The 18,149-nt window shown below is 36.9% G+C and overlaps 1 protein-coding gene across 1 annotated transcript; it reads left to right on the forward strand.

The window, feature by feature from the left end:
- The first annotated feature begins 12,508 nt into the window (after positions 1-12,508).
- LOC112504786 (prothymosin alpha-A-like) lies at positions 12,509-16,077 on the forward strand. The gene is made up of 2 exons (XM_025108738.1): positions 12,509-12,832; positions 15,898-16,077. Exons 1-2 carry the CDS (start codon positions 12,509-12,511, stop codon positions 16,075-16,077), a joined length of 504 nt encoding a protein of 167 aa, XP_024964506.1.
- The last annotated feature ends 2,072 nt before the right edge of the window (positions 16,078-18,149 follow it).

The raw sequence follows: 18,149 nt of genomic DNA on the forward strand, positions 1-18,149 counted from the left end.
TCGGACAAACCTGTTAAACCCTTGAGTGATTAAAGAATCCGGTCACAGTGACTAAGTGTCTTATGCAAATCAACTAAGTCCTAATCTGGTCACTACTACAGGCGACTTAGACAAATCCGCTCAAATCAGATGATTTACACAAATCGATTACAAATACAAGCGATTTAAACAAAACCGATCATACTGTTCATCGAGTTAGGTCAAGTCCGGTCAAAATCCAATAGAGCGATTTAGATGTTCGGAGAAGATGAGTATGCGATTTACCTTGAATCCGGATAAGGCTCAATCAATTTACCAAGAATCTGGTTAAGCCTCGAACTGTGATGTGCGATTTAACCCTGTAAATCCTAGTCCGCTTGAGTGTTCTACAATTAAATCCCTTGTCCACTCAAGATTTATGCGATTTAAACCCTTGTCCGCTCAGGTTGTGATCGATTTAATCTCTTGTCCGCTCAGGTTGTGATCGATTTAGACTTGGAGAAGATGAATCCGATTGTTTTTGTGTGATAACCTGTGCGATGAAGATGAATAAGATGGGTGGGGTAGGCTAAAATAAACCGGATGGGCCTGAAAGATTATGGGCCTTGACCGATTTACTGCCAAAAACACAAAAACAAAGCAAAATTTAAAAAAATTGGATCAAAACACTGGTTTTTAAAAAAAATTCAAGAACACGAAAAAATTTAAAAACACTAAAACTGATTAAAACTTGAAATTCAATGATCAAATCGCAAAACTTTGTGTTTAACAAAGATTCACAACACAATTTTGAGCAGATTGATCATTATTTTAACACGAAAACACAAAATTTAAAAAAAAACGAATCAAACTCAAAGAAAATGCTAAGAACACGAAGAACACAAACAAGAACACAGAAAATAAATTTCAGATTCGATGATTTCTTCCATTGATTTCTTGCACAATCAGCGCTGATACCAATTGTGTGTCCCTTATATGATCAATCTTCATAAAACCTTCAAATCATCAATGGCAGAATGATCTTTTCTTGTAAGAACAATATGAGAAAGAGAGAGAGAAAGTCAATCAGTCAAAGTTCTTAAAACTCTCAATTATACGTAATGAATTTACAATGAAGAATCCTTCCAACAGTTACAAGATCTTACCCTATTTATAGGGTCAAACAATAAAAGCCTAGTCAAAGTCAAACCTTACATACAAAGTCAAACACGATGTCTATTTTAATTATAGACAATAGTAACTTTCAAGACGAATACAATTTTACACTGACTTTCAGTCCTTACAAGATCTTTTAATAGAGTAACCAACTCTTTTAATTTTGAGGGCGCCAACCGATACGGTGGTCTGGCCACTGGTGCTGCCCCATGCACTAGATCAATTCTGAACTCGATGGATTGATCAGGTGGTAGACCAGTCAAATCTTCCTGAAAAACTTCTGGATAATCGCAGACTACCGGAATTGACTCTTGCTTACCTTTTTCTTTCTTTGAATCAAACACATAGGACAGATAACCATGGCATCCCTTCTATATATACTTACGAGCTTTTAAAACGGATAATATATTAATATGATGATCCTGCCGATCACTAAAAATAACAATCGGCTCTCTCTCTAGCAAATTGATATTGATTATTTTCATGTTACACAATATGCTGGCCTGATTCTCTGCCAACCAATCCATTCCCACCACAACATCAAATTCTTTTATTGGCATAGGAAACAGACGGATCGGCAGCCACACCCCTCAATTTAAATCATACACTTATTAAACACATAGATAACAGATACTTGACTATTAGAGGTATCAACCACTAGTATATTGTCAAGAGGCACATAATTCATCTATGCACACCCAACAAAAGATGGTGATACGAAAGAAAAGTCCGCACCAAAATCAAATAGCACTTTAGCATATATATAATTAACAAGAAAAGTACCTGTTACTACGCCTGGCGTTGTTTCAGCCTCACTTTTCGTCATCTGAAAAGATCGACCCCACGCCCTTCCTGTCTTCCCTTTGGTACGCTCGGTCGTCTAAGAGTACTTGGGGTATTCCTTCCCATAGTCAATCGTGGAGTTCTCAGTTGTGGACAATTCAGTCAAATGTGATCGGGTGAATTGCACTAGAAACATCTTTTAGGTGCTGGACAATTTCTTGATAAATGACCCGACTCACCATACTGATAACACTTCCTTTGCTCTAGCTTGCATTCACCTTGATGAACTTGGTGATATCTCGGACAGGCTTTGTTGACAGTTCGTTGAATAGGTCAGTTATCTATTTTTACAGCTTTAGGCCCTTAGTAACCAGTCGAAGACCCTTCCCACCTTCTCTTTTCCTCTGTCTTCTCTTTTTCCTACCTGTTTTTATTCCTTTCAGTAGTTTCAGCAACATCCACAGCCAAATGAGAAGTTGCAAGACTCATTGCTATCACAAACTCTCTGATAGAAGGTTTCAAGCCCCAAATATGTCTTTCCACTTTTTTGGGATCAGACGAAATATAATGTTATGTAAACCGGGAATGTTCAATAAATTTTTCATTGTATTTCGGTACGGATTTATTACCTTGTTCTAGCTTCAGAAAATCTTCCTCCAATTGCCTTATAGTTTTCTTGGGACAGAATTGCTCTTTAAATCTGTTTTCAAACTCTATCCAACACATTGTTTGTAGAATATTGGGTTTAGCCAACAATTCTATATCCCACCAATAAAGTGCATTAGATTTCAACATAGAAACTGCAAATCTAACCTTGTCTTCTTCCGGGCATTTGCTGGTATTAAATACAGATTTGATCTCTTTTAGTCAGCACATTGTCTTCACTGGATCACTTTCATCGCAGAATGTTGGGGGTTTGGAAGTTAAAAATATTTTTATGTCACCCCCTCTACTACTCGTTGCTAGGACTGAAGAATTTACCTTAATTCTTTCAGTTTCAACTTTGGCCGATAATCCCATAATAGTACTGGACTTTCCCTCAACTTGCTCATTTCTTCAGCTAGAACATCCCGAGTTACATATTCCGGCTGTGGTACCTGATCTTGATGGATATTTCCCGAGATAGACTTACCTTGATCTGGGTGAATTTTAGATTGACTCGGTCTGCTTCTTACCTGACTTCTCTCTCGTCCTCTACCCCTAGTTCTTCCTCTGCCACAACTCGCAGAAGAATTGGTCGAAGAATTATCAGGAGAATTCTCTCTATCTTCTGGATTTAGGAGGACGATTCTTTCAGATCTTCTAGATCGACTTGCCATATGCAGATATTCAATATTAAATATCACGTATTCACATCCCCAAATATAATAAGATATCCAAGTACAAATATGTACATGTAAATTCATAATTATATTGGACATTTGTAATTCGAATTTACCTTACATACTGTCCTCTTAACCTATCATATTTATTCCCAATGGTGCTACCTATGTCCAGGACCCCTTAATATGCAAATAATAGTTTAAGTCTTGGCATTATGCTTTGAATACCTAAATTCCTTAAACTCAAGCTCTGATACCACATCTGTAAAACCCCAAACTTTCACATTTGCATATAACATGTATTTCACATAAAAGAAATACAATTTACACCACCAAGGTCCCAATAGTACAAGAATCTTATATACAAAAATTACAACCCAAAAATTTCAAAAGAATAATTCTTGTACTATTACATGTATAACAACATGTATCTTCAAAATACATCAATCAATAGGTTGATCTTCACAACAGTAGATAAGCACAATAGAAAAATAATTACATTTTCCCTTCCCCTTATTGTCCCTGGACCCAGCCGAACTTGCGATGCATATTTTGAAACAAAAAATGAGGGTTAGACCAGAAGGTGTAGTGAGATAACCCTTGTATTGTAATTACAAGGTGAAGATCACCAAAACCTGTTTGAAATTGACATTTGAATAACCAACCATTTTAATATCAAATATAACTTCACTAAATCAAAACTTCAAGTTATAAAATGATCTTAACACCTAAAACGGTTAACCACTCAGGTCCTCACAAACATCTGAAATACAACTCTCAAAGCTCACAAGTCAATAATGATCAAATACAATCAACGGCCCTCTGGGTTTTATTTTAAATCACAACTCTTTGGAATATTCAGATATGATAATTCAAAACCATTTGAAATCACAACAAATAATGCCTCCAGCTACAAGCCATTTTCTTCTTCTTAATAACATCGTTGTTATCATTTCGATAAAAGCAATATTCCTAAGTCTTCATGTCACAGAGAAATGTTGACTCAGAATTATCGCATATTATGGATGTGAGAACAAGAGCTATAATAGTAACCATACACACAAATGCCACCCTTATATCAAATGTACACCTCTCCTTGATATGCCACCCTTATCCCATGGTATACATCAACTTGATATGTCATCCTTATCCGATGGTACACCTCTTCTTAATATGCCACCCTTGTTTCCATCTCAAATCTATAGATAAATCTGTAGTTTTTGTTTTTGCCAATAATGGCTTTGAAAATAGTTTCATATCAGAACAGACTTACGTCACAACCGTTCTAAAGGAACATCTGAAGAACTTATATAGTTCTTAAATTCAATTTTCAATCTCAACTCAGTATTTCTTCCAAAACAGACTTTACTTCACAACTGTCTTGAAAAAAAACAACAATATCTTTTCTCTATTTACAAACACCACATATGAAAGATACAAAATACCTTTTCTCGATATCAAATAGTTTGAAACTGTTAAACAACTTTTATAAAAAAAACAACAGTTTTTATTTTGATAAGTATTGGGCCATAACTGCCCCTCATCTCATCGGACAACACTATGGCCAATGACCCCTTCCTCATCAGACAACACTACTATCCGGACAACACTACAATCCGGACAACTCTTGAAAGTGGTAAACGTACTCACCGGTCAACTTTGTCCGGTAACTACCCTCACCGGTCAACATACTGTCCGGTTACATCCTCAATGGAAAAAACACATTGTCCGGATATAGTCCTCACTGGTCAACAATTTTGCAAAAAAAAAAAAAAATAGACCGACTAATGCTTTGTTCGATGAGCATCATCACCGAACAAGGCCTGTCTGATAACCACTTCAAATCGTTCAATACGTAGTCTTCAGATATTAAATCCAAACAACACTTGGACGATGAGTAACTATCTGGACAACACTATGTCCGGTAAAGAGTCTTTATCGGGAAAAGCTATGTCCGATAAAGTCCTCGTCGGACATGGAGTGAAAATACTTAAACATATAAACTGGTCAAGACTTGGCTGGTAAGGAACCTCACCGGACAGTACTATGTCTGATTACAAGTCCTTATCGGACCATACAGTTCATAAATAAGATATTCATACATTCAAAATACAACACCAGCAGATTCATAAAACCATGAAAACCAATATAAAAAAACAGGCAACATGATTCAAAAACTCTTTTAAACTCACCTTTTAAGCAAGAATGATTTGAAGAAGAGGACAACACTTTAGGAAAATAGCTTCACTTGATCTTACTTCCCAGATTCCTAATTTGGCAAGGATTTTCACACACTACTCTTTTCTCTTTCAAGCTTTCCAAAAATGTCAAAAAAACTTGCCTCCTCAAAATGACACCCTTTTTATACTTGTCTTTAGAAGAAGGCAGTTTTGAAAGAAATAATAATATTCTTTTCTATTTGAATAACTCATGCACACATGCCCATCTTCATCTAAAATATGCACACACATGCATATCAAATTTCGTGCATATGCAATCCATGCATATTTTCCTTCACTACTTCATGTATACACATATAATATCCACACATATTCATACCTTTTCATGTATACATAAACTCACAACAATATCCCATGCATACATATAAATCATGCATACATATATGCACTTATATATGCATATACTCATATGATCAATTATAGCAATTAATCATATATTCATGTGACCACATAATCAATTAATCACATAACAATTACCTCAGATGTATAATCCGAACCCGGTTATCACACAAAATTTTCAGCAATACGAAAAATAAAGGAGGTTGTTCCGTAACTTTTACAAATATACGGCAAACGGGACATATCTAAACCCGTGTGATTCACATATGAACTATATGTTTATATGTGAACTCCTATAATTCACATATGAGCTATTTTAACTGATTCACATATGAACTCATGTGATTCATATATGAACTAATTAACTGATTCACATATAAACCCATGTGACTCAAATATGAAATAATTAACTTATCCACATATGAACCTGTGTGATTCACATATGAACTAATTAACTGATTCACATATGAACCATGGGTTTGTATATGAATCAGTTACATAGTTCACATGTAAATTTTCATATGTGAACAAGTTAATTAGTTCATATATAAATTAATTAATAGGTTCACATATGAACATATAGTTCATATGTGAATCATAAGGTTTCACATATGAACATATAGTTCATATGTGAATCATAATGTGTCACATATGAACCCGTTTGTCGTATATTTGTAAAAGTTATGAAACTACCCTCTACCTTTGCATACCTATGTGAAAAATTATCAGGTGTCTCACAGTCAAAGCCGCAAATGGTGACTAGATGAAGGGTTAGGATCACTTCTTACTTCTCATATACTTACCAATTCAAAAATAAACCTTTCCATATATATATATATATATATGTGTGTGTGTGTGTGTGGTCTGGTTTAGGGGAAAACCATAAACAATGAAAAAAGCTAAGGAACACCCAGTAACCATTCATCCGGACAGTATGAATGTGTATAAAAACCAAAACACAACTTTAATTACTTGTATACACATGTGCTTCATCAGTTTTTCATTTGTTAGGGGGGTTTTCCCTATTGGTCCCATATGAATGTACAAGAGTTTTAAATGTAATAGTTTGTAAAAAGGGTGTGGGGTGAATACAAACACACAATTTTCACTTTTTAAATTCGTGTATTGAGAGTCGAAGATCAATATGAAATTTGAAAATTGTTGCAAAAGAATATAAGTTAAGCCCTAATCTAAAAAATCTAAGAAACATATCATTTGCATAGAAGGAGATAAGAGCAAGAGAGAAAATGTTTAGAAGGAGAAGAAGGTGCTTGCTGAAAAGAGGATTCTTCTTAGCTATTTATACTCATTGCATTTAATGCAAGTCAGAGGGTACAAGGCATGTGGCAAGCTTATAGTGAAGAGCTTGTCTATTGTCTTCAAATATCCAGGCTTTTGGATGCATATGAATAGTTGTCCTTGACAAAGTTGGTAAGCATGTTCGTGGAATATGAAGTAACTTTGTACGTGCACTTTTCTGTTTGAGGTATAGGGTTGTCATTTTGTGCAAGAGGATACGACAAAAGCTAATCTTCTAGAGAAAAATTCATTTAATCGCAGTTACTGAGTCATATCTAAAGATTCTTCTATGTTTATTGAGTCTTAATCAGATTTCATACTTCGATTTAGACATTCTTGTTATCAGTAAATCCACTTATGATCACGAACTGTTATGTCTCTATATTCAGCTACTTCTTCGACATTGTTGAAGGTTCCTTTGATGTGAGTTTTTTCTTTGAGAAATACTTGTTCCCTAAGAAATTTACAATGCATGTTCAACAATCACTGAAGAGACTTAGAGATGATTGCTGAAACTAAACAGAAGTAGTTTACTCACACTCAGTGATAGCTTGCTCTGGTTCAATACTGATTTCTTGGTTTACAATGAACTGGTCCTTAAGGTTTTCTTCACTCTTAATAAGTTCTTTGATTTTTGAATGACATTTTTCAAGTTGTTCTTGTAAATCAAGATCTAACTTTTCAGCTTTGGATTTGCCATTTAGTGCATGATAAAGATCAATAGTCAGTGTAACCAACGGAGAGAGACTATTAGTACTAGCGATAGAAATATCATTTAGATTTTGTACTTGAGTTGAGGTTGTAGAATCATTTGAAGATGAAGTCTCAGATTGTTCATCTTTGACTTCCTTGATATTTTCCATAAGACAGAGATAAGTCGTATCTTCCTAATTTGAAGATGATTCATTAGATGAATCAGCCCAATCATGTTCTTCAGCGATGAGTCCCTTGCCTTTACGCTGGTTGTTCTTCATCTTCTTGTACTTCTCTTTCAGTTTTAGATATTTGTCGTCTTTTGGCTTGTAGGAGGATGAAGTGGAAGATGACTTCATAACTCTTTTAGACGTGCATTCACTTGCAAAGTGTCCTTTACGTTCATAGTTATAGTAAATCGTTGAAGCATTGTCAATTGGAGTTGATTTTGGCTTGTCAGCGACAGTTAGAGTAGGAGGTCTATGAAACTTAGTTTTTCTGGTGAATCTTCTAAAAGAATTTGTAACAAAAGCTAGTGACTCATCAAACTCTAAAAGATCAATCTTTGTTAAGTCCTCAGAGTTAGATGGGTTTAACTTTAGTGATTGTGAGAGAGGAAGTAGTCTCTAAAGGAGTCTTAGAGAGTATTGCTACAAGAGAGCTTTTTAACTCCTTTGAATTGTAACATCCCAACTTTCCACATTTGCATATAAACATGTACTTCATATAAAAGAAATACATTTTACACACACACAAAGGTCCCACTAGTACAAAAAACTTAATTACAGAATTTACAACCCAAAAATTCCAAAAAAATATTCTTGTACAATCACATGTAGAAAAGCATGTATCTTCAAAATATATCAATCAATAGGATGATGTTCAAAAATAGCAGATATGCACATAAGGAAAATATTCACATTTTCCCCTTCCCCTTATTAAACCTGGACCTAGCCGAACCTGCAATGCATATTTTAAAACACAAAATGTGGGTTAAACTAGGAGGTCTAGTAAGATAACCCTTTTCTTTTCAATTACAGGATGAAGATCACCAAAACCTGTTTAAAACTCACATTTGAATATTTAATAACTTTAAATCAAATATAAGTTCAATAAAACAAAACTGCAAGTTATAAAACGATTTCACCACATAAGAAGAATAACCACTTAGGTTCTCACAGACATCTGAAATACAATGCTCAAAGCTCACAAGTCTCAACTGATTAAAGCCTATAGTCTCCACTCCTACAATCATATAAAAGAGTACAATGAAATAACAATCACCAGAGTTCTTGGTTACTACCAAAACTTTTAAGATACATCCAAATTTAAACTTAAATGAAAACTGATTAAATAATAACCAACGACCCTCAGGGTTTTATTTCAAATCACCACTCTTTGGATTACTCAAAATATGATATCTCAAAATCATTTGAAAACATGTGCAATTACTGCCTCCAGCTATATGCCATTTTTCCCTTCTCAATAGCATCGTTGCTATCATTTCAATAACAGCAATATTCCCAAGTTTTCATGTCACAAAGAAATGTTGACTCAGAATTATCGCATCTTACGGATGTGATGACAAGAACTATAATAGTAACCACATACACAAATGCCACCCATATCCAAACGTACACCTCTCCTTAATATGCCACCCTTATCCCATGATACACATTTCCTTGATATGCCACCCTTATCCCATGGTACACCTCTCCTTGATATGCCACCCTTGTTTCCACCTCAAATCTACATATAAATATGTAGTTTTAGCCAATAATAGCTTCAAAATAGTTTCATATCAGAAACTTTATCTCATGAACTCTCATAGTTCTTAAATTCACTTTTTGATCTCAACTCAGTATTTCTTTCAAAAATAGATTTCTCATCACAATAGTTTTTGTTGATCTTCCCTCTCATTGATTTGATGATAATCCTTAATGACAACGATACTTCAAGAAGACAAAACTTACACCAAATAACCTTTAGTGAATGTCGAAGACTGAAACTGAAGATTAGTGACTGGCGCGTTCATGATCTGAAGCGGTATTCAGTGATTACAACCTGGTCAACGTATCTGTGAAGACTGCACACGCCTCAGTGAATGCTGAAGAGACCTCTAGCGTTATTCTAGCATTCAGCGATCAAATGAAGCTTGACATGCACGATTGTTTTTGTCTTGTCCTTCCATACACAAAGTATAAAGCCATACCCTTTCAAGAGTATAGTACTGCACGGAGCCGACTAGTCGACTCTAGTGTCCATAAACTCTACGAAAGGATGTATGCTCATCAAATAGACAAATGTACTATTCACTGTTGCAAAAGACAAACTTTTCTCTTAAAGCTTGATGCCTGTTCTAAGCCTTCTGATTTGCATTTAACTGCAATAGGTATAAATAGCTGAGTGCTCTCCTCATGCACTATACAGATCTACATAACTATCTATATAACACATACACTTATCTTCAAGTAAGTTAGAATTTCTCTCTAAATTCTAAAGTTTTTACCCAAGAAGAACATCTTTCTGTCTTTATCTTTTTGGAAAATTTCTTATATTTGCTAAGAATATTTGTATGTAATCTTAGATTGTTTTAGATAGGTTTTTTTACCTTTTCTATTTCCACAAACAATCTGCAAAAAATCTGTATTCATCCTTCTATATCAATATATATTTTTAAATACGAAAGTGTCCTGTGTTTGTATTATCCACCCCTTCTACAAACTATTCCTCTAAACTCTTGTAGACCCGGCTGGGACCAACAAATGGTATCAGAGCAGTGTTTTCTTCTCGTCTTGTTTAGTTGTTTATCTGCTTTTTATTATCTCTTCTTTCTCTAGATAATTTACTGCTTTACAAATGGCTTTACAAAACACAAACACAAACTTTCACGATAATGGCTCTCTTGCCAAACCTCCCCGATTTATAAAAGACAACTTTAGTCTCTGGAAAAATCGGATGTCTCTTTTCTTGGAAGGTGCGGATCCTGAGATCCTACATTATATAGAGAATGGACCTTATGTTCCATACGCTATATCTCCGTGATTCTTGAACGGTAGATTCCTAAGCTTCGTCATCAATGGAGTGATGAAGACAAGAAGAAGGTGGCTATAGATACTCGAGCGAGATCTATAATAGCCATATCTCTTCCTGACAAGGTCTATCATTCTGTGATGAAGCTTAGGACCTAAAAATCCATGTGGGACACTTTTTGTGTTCAATATGAAGGTACTTCCCAAGTACAAGAATCGAGAAAGATTAGTCTAGTAAGACAATATGAAAGCTTTGTCTGTGGAAAGAATGAAACATTGTCTGAAGTATATCAAAGATTTAACTGTCTTCTTATTGATTTGAGGACTGCTAGAAGGGAATATTCCAATTCTGAAACTTTGATGAAGTTTTCTGGAATGTTTACCAGAATCTTGATTCTATATGTCTCAAATTGTTCAACGATATTCCTCCCTCTCTCTAAGTTCTCTCTACGGGATACTGCTTAATCTTGAGCAGTCTCGTCAACTGAAGAGGAATCGCATCAAAGATTCCAGAGAAATGAATAGCTCTCCATTAGCTTTGATCTCTGAAGGTTCTTTAACTGATGTCTCATCTTCTTCTTCTATTCCTCTTGCTTCTTCTGTTTCTTTAACGTAGTTAGATTCCACTAACTCTGAGGATTTGTCAGAGTCTGATCTTGCAGACTTTGATGAGTCACTGACTCTTCTAACCAAGTCTTTTAGAAGATTTTCTAGATAGAGTAACTTCCGCAGGTCTCCTTCGCTGACCATCAAGGACAAGCCAAAGTCAGATTCTATTGACAAGGCTTCAGCCATCTGCTACAACTATCAACGCAAAGGTCACTTTACGAGTGAATGCAGGTCAAAGAAGATCGCGACGCCATCTTCAAAAACCCCATCCTCCTTTAGATCTAAAGACGATATCTACATTAAGCTGAAGGAGAAGTACAAAAAGATGAAGAGTTCTCAGCGAAAGGGAAAAGTTCTTGTCGCTGAGGAACATGATTAGGATGATTCGGCTGACGAATCATCCTCAGATGAGGAAAATACGACATATCTCTGCTTAATGGCCAAGGATGTCAAGGAAAAAACTTCTAAGACATCAACCTCCAGTGATCCCTCATCATCCTCTCATGCTCAGGTATGTTCACTGAATGAACCCTCTTCTTCTTCTTCTATCCCTAATAGCATATCAACATTAGATACGTTGACGGTTGACCTTTACAATGCCCTGAATGACAAATCAAAAGCAGAAATGCTTAATCTTGATCTTCATGACCAGTTGAAGATTTGTCATTCTAAGATCAAAGAGTTGACTAATATCGAAGAAAATCTTATAGATCAGGTCATTGTAAACCAGACCATCACTATCGAGCGTGAACATGCTATAGCTGATCGTGAGCAAGCTATTGCTAAACTCAAGGCTACCATTGAAGGATGGTGTAAAGCCTTTGAGATCATCAACGCTCAGATTCCCCCCAAGATTAAGACTGGGCTAGGCTTTTCTTATGATCAGGAATATAGTGTCACTGACAGGTCCATGCTTAAGTTTGGTACCTTCGTCTCTTCTCCTTTGGTACTTCCTAGCCCTAAAGCTTGTTTCTGCTATAGGAAGTGTAGACACTATGGTGAAACTACACATATTGCTAGCAAGTAACCTTCTGCCGCCAAGGCTAGTCCCGCAGCCATGGGAAAGAAAGTAGCCAAGGCTGAGAAATCTACCAAGGCGAAATCTGCCACTAAGGTTGTAAAAATGACTAAAGTGAAGAAAACTACTGAAGCGTCTTCTTCAGGCTCAGTGAAGACAACTAATGACTCTAAGTCCTCAGCATCAGGTGTTGTTATTCTTACCACTGAAGCCTCTTCTTCAAGCTCAGTGAAGACACGTACTGACTCTATTCCTTCAGCGTCAGAGGTTGTTCCTAATTCCACTGATGCCTCTTCTTCAGGTTCAGTGAGCCCTTCTACTGACACTGAGTCTTCATTATCAGTAGATGTTTTCTCTGACACTGTTGGACCCAAATAGAAATGGGTACCAAAGCAATTTTAAACTATTCCCTTGTGCAGGAAGTCAAAGGCATTTGGTATCTCGATAGTGGATGCTCAAGACATATGACTGGAGACAAATCCCTGCTCATCGATTACAAAGATGAAAGAGGCCCTTCTGTAACCATTGAAGGAAACAGAAAAGGATATACTAAAGGTTTTGGTGTATTAACCAATGGTGCAACCACATTTAATCATGTTGCATATGTTGAAGGACTAAAGCACAATATTCTTAGCATCAATCAGCTGTGTGATAAAGATTTCACAGTGAAATTTTCTAGAATTAATGCTACGTCTTTGACAAGGATGATAAAGTTGCTCTAACCAGTTCTCGTCTAAAGAATGTATATATATCATCAACATGAATTCTCCTCTTACTGAGAACAACTATTTTCTCTCAAAAGCTTTGTCAGATATCAACTGGCAGTGGCACAAATGACTTTCTCATCTCAACTTCAAGACACTCAGTGAGTTGTCTCGAAATGATCTCGTCACTGGTCTTCCTCAACACACCTTTGCAAAGGAATCTCTTTGCTCAGCGTGTGAAAAAGGAAAACAGACAAGAGCAAGCTTCAAGTCTAAGCAAATATCTTTAGCGACCTCTCCACTTCAGCTATTGCACATGGATCTCTTTGGTCCAGTCAATGTACAATCCATAGATGGAAAGAAATAAACACTTGTCATTCTTGATGAGTACTCAAGGTACACTTGGGTCTTTTTTCTCATATCCAAAAGTAAACCACCTTAAGAAATTATATCGTTCATCAAAAGGATAGAAGTACTTAACAATATTAAGGTACAATCTATCAGAAGTGACCTTGGAACTGAATTCAAAAATAGTACTATGGATAGCTTCTTTGAGAACAAGGGAATCTCTCACAACTTCTCTTCTGTGAGAACTCCTCAACAAATGCGGTCGCTGAAAAAAGAAATCAAACAATCATTAAGGTTGCTGATTAATGCTCAGCGAATCTCATCTTCCCACTCATTTCTGGGCTGAAGCTGTCCATACTGCTTGTTTCACTCAAAACCGGTCGCTGATCGTTAAGAGGTTGAAGAAGACAACTTACGAACTCTTGCATAGCAGAAATCCTTCTCTCAGCTTTCTTCATATTTTTTGTTGCACGTTTTTTATCCTCAACAACCGTGATCAACTTGGAAAGTTTGATCCCAAAGTTGGTGAAGGAATCTTTCTTGGATATTCTTCAGTATCCAAAGCCTTCAGAGTATTCAACAAACGTCGACAAACCATAGAAGAAACTATTCATGTCACCTTTGATGAATCCCAATCAGCTAATTCTAAACCCATCAGTAATAATGACAAAGAATTAGAAAACAAGATGTTCTCTCATGTTGGACAACCTGAAGCTTCCTTCAACAATCAACCCAATGTTGATACTCTAGAAGCTGATGATGATCCACTTATCATTCCAGTTGCCACTAATAACTGAAGTGAATCTCCTTTAGAGATCGTTGTAGTGCCCATTAATTGCATTCCTCCCTCTACTTCAAACACTGACCAATCAGTGAATGAAATGCCTTTAACATTTGAACCTCTATCAGTTGCTGAATCTGAGGCTCCTTTAGCAATTCTACCAATTGCTGAAGAATCTACAACTGAAGCCTCATCTTCTGTTTTTGAACATCAATGCTTAGATGACAATCCTCTACTAGCTCAGCAATGGACAAAAGCCATCCTACTCATCAAATTCTTTGTGATCTAAGTGCAGGTATTCATACACGACGTGGTCTAGGTAATATCTATCTCTTTGTCAACTTCCTTTCTCTAGTTGAACCCAAGAAAACCAATGATGCTATCTCAGACTCTAGCTGGGTCATTGCCACGCATGAGGAGCTCATTGAGTTTGATAGGAACAAAGTCTGGTACCTTGTCCCACGTCCATTTGACAAAATTGTGATAGGCACCAAATGGGTTTATCGCAACAAGTTAGATGAACAAGGTGTGGTAACCCATAACAAGGCTCGTCTTGTTGCTCAGGGTTATAGATAAAATGAAGGAATCGATTATGACAAAACCTTCGCACCAGTTGCTAGACTCGAAGCAATTCGACTCTTCCTAGCCTTTGCTACCCATAGAGACTTCAAAGTCTACCAAATGGATGTAAAGAGTGCTTTTCAAAATGGAAAACTCCAAGAGGAAGTTCCAGGGTTTCTTGACCCTAAGTATCCAAACCATGTCTGTCATTTGGATAAAGCTCTTAACGGGTTAAAACAGGCTCCCCATGCCTGGTATGATACCCTCTCCTCATTTCTCATATCATAGAAATTTGTCCGTGGAAATATTGACCAGACCTTATTTCTTAGGAAAGTTAAAGGTCATATCATTATAGTCCAAATTTATGTCGATGATATTATTTTTGGTTCCACTAATCCCTCTTTATGTTTTCGGTTCGCTGATCGCATGAAGAAATAATATCAGATGAGTATGAAGTTTTTGCTGACCTCTCAGCTGTCAAAGCTGAAGTTCAAGACATCAAAGAACAGCTTTCTATGGTGCAAGCAGTCGTACGGACCAACACTGAGGCCATCTCTACTCTAAACAGTAAGGCCGATGAAGCGAATGCTCCGCTTACCAGGCATGGTGAGTTGATGCAGCAAATACTGGGACTCCTCTAACGTCCAGTACTAGCTCCTACACCCTCGTTCACAGCGATGGATTGCCTCTAGCTGGATCAAACTCTTGAATGCAGTCTTCTTCAAGCCAGAGAACTGACCAAGTTTGAAGAGATGGTGGACATCTTAACAAGGACTCTTGATAACTTCTTCTCTTATCATGCTGATGACAAAGACGGGGAGACATAGTTAGATGCTACTACTGCTGCCGTACCCACAACTGAAACTGAAGTTGAAGCTTATAGAGCCAAAGCTAATGAAATTGAGGTTGTTGATGAAACCATCACCTCCCATAAAGTTCGTAAAGCTGAGCTCGTTGATGAAGTCGTCAGAGCTGATGCTAAAGCTCGTGACGAAGACCTTCCTATCACCTCTATAGCTAATGCTGGTGATAAGGAAGATGATGATGAAGATGGTGGCGATGAAGACAACGATGGTTCTCCTACCCTTCCTGATGCTGGAAATGATCTCAATGGTGATGATAATGAAGACGACAATGATGACGACTTCACTATTCAGTACCAGAAACCCGCCAGTGCCGTGAAAGGAGTCTCCCACAAGGATTCTGCATCCTAGGGGAGAAAGAGAAAGAAAAAAAGAAGACTTCCGAGAAGAACCAGAACACCAAATTGAAAGACAAAGGTGTTGGTGAAGAATGACATCTCAAGGTACTTTTCAAACCTATTGTGCCTCTAAGTATTGAATCTTCCAGGTTTGCTATCGTTACCTCTTTCTTTCAACTATCTTCTATCCCATCAACTACCTGCGGTCGGCTAGGGGAAAGGGTATCTAAAAACCCAACCTTCAGCGTTCCTAGCGACCAGTAGATGTCTCAGTTGAAGGAGTCGCTCGACCAAACTACAGGAAAAAATCCCTCTTCGTTGTTGTGGTAAGTTTGACTTCCTATCTGAAGCTGAAAGACTCAAGGCACTCAAGGCTGAGGAAGAACTCAATCTTCAACGACAACAGACTGAGGACAGCATAAAGCTGGCCAAGTCTCTTGCTGCTCAAGTTCTTCCAAAGAAAAAGTCTAAAAAGATGGTAAATGCTGTCAAGGCCCAGGCTAAGTTATTTTCCAGTGCAGAAGCTGAACATGAAAAGGCGATGAAGCTGGTCGACCGAGACAGAAAATGGATCGAAGGAACAAGAGAATTAGTCCTCGCCTATTTCAAACATCACAATTAAAGGACGGCTGAAAGATGGTGGAGTTATAGTCTTAATACTCATCACCAGAGACAACCTTGAAGCTGTCACGGAGTATCCTTCCTACCTAGGTCAGTACGGCTACATTGAATGGTTGGAGATCCGCCAAGCCATTCAGCACTCAAAGTCAAGGCACAAGCTAATAATTGAAGACATCATCAGCGAGCTGATCAAGAAGATGTCAAAATACGTCGTTGTACCTACAAAGTCGTCACTGAAGAAAGGTGGAAGAATAAGACCTTCAAGTCATAATGACGGACCAACCCTGAGGAATAAACATAAAACAAAGTTCTCTTTCGATGAAGTCCTGAAGGATTCGAAGAAGCTAGACATCTCAATGCTGAACCTTTCCTTGCCAGCGAAGGGTCCTTACATACCCAACATTGTGCACCTAAAGCCTGAGTTAAGATTTATTTTCCATGACTATGAAGGCGAACACAGCTTCCAAATAGTGTCTGAGCTAAATCTTTCTCCTATGGAACATCTTTCCTCTATTAGATATTGGTTGGACATTTATTATATGTGTGAAATGATAAACCGCAAGATCAGAAGAGAATTTCTATGTCAAAAGGAGATTGGAGAAGAAGTACCTGGCTACATCGACTTTAGCGACCTAGATTAGTTATGAAATTATGTCTTGTAATTTTGTCTTTCATTGTATGTCTTTTGCATCTATGTCTTCTTGTGAGTCCCTAAATTCACTGATCAATCTTCATTATACTTCACAAACATGGCAGATCTGGATTTATCTTGTAAGAACATCAAGAACAATATTATGAATATTGAGAGGAAAGGTCAAACTTTACAATTCTGGTCAAACCTCTCTTTACGTATATTATTTACAAATAAGCCCTCCCTTAAACAATTACAAAGACCACCTACTATTTATATGGTTAAACTATTAAAGACAAGTCAAAGTCAAACTCCTATAAGAAAAGTCATACACGTTGACTTTTACAATTATAGACTATATTTAACTTTCAAGACGAATACAATTAATACTGATTTTCAATCCTAACATTGTCCCCCTTTGTATTCAGACTTGAAAGAAAATTCTGCGCTTTGAGTCCTTGTTTGAACTTTGAAACATTAAGCACAAAATGTCATCTTCAAAAGAAATCTTCAACTTGTAGTCATCAATCAATCAACTGTTGAGATAGATCTTCTAGCATTCTCCCCCTTGAATGTAGAATCACGGTGATCTTCTCTTTTGACAATGTAGAACAGATTCAAAAACGATCTTCAGAAACACTGTACAAGATGTGATCTTCAAAGGATCTTCAAAAAACAAGTCTTCAGTAAACTTTGTAAAGATGATCTTCACATTCAACATCTCTCAGTCGTTGTAGCACACAAATAATCTGTTTGTAATTATCTTCAGTCGCGCTTCTTTTGAGTCTTTTGTCAACACTGAAGTTACTCCCCCTTGATCTTTGCATCAAATT

Source organism: Cynara cardunculus, unplaced genomic scaffold (assembly GCF_001531365.2).
Source record: "Cynara cardunculus var. scolymus isolate 2C unplaced genomic scaffold, CcrdV1 Un_Scaffold_6891, whole genome shotgun sequence".
Lineage (NCBI taxonomy): Eukaryota > Viridiplantae > Streptophyta > Magnoliopsida > Asterales > Asteraceae > Cynara > Cynara cardunculus.

Bases quoted from the DNA above. Each gene is read 5' to 3' on its own strand.
- LOC112504786 (XM_025108738.1), top strand. From the start codon at position 12,509: ATGGGAAAGAAAGTAGCCAAGGCTGAGAAATCTACCAAGGCGAAATCT. The intron at 12,833-15,897 runs GTTGGACCCAAA...GCTGGTGATAAG, and splicing joins TAGATGTTTTCTCTGACACT to GAAGATGATGATGAAGATGG.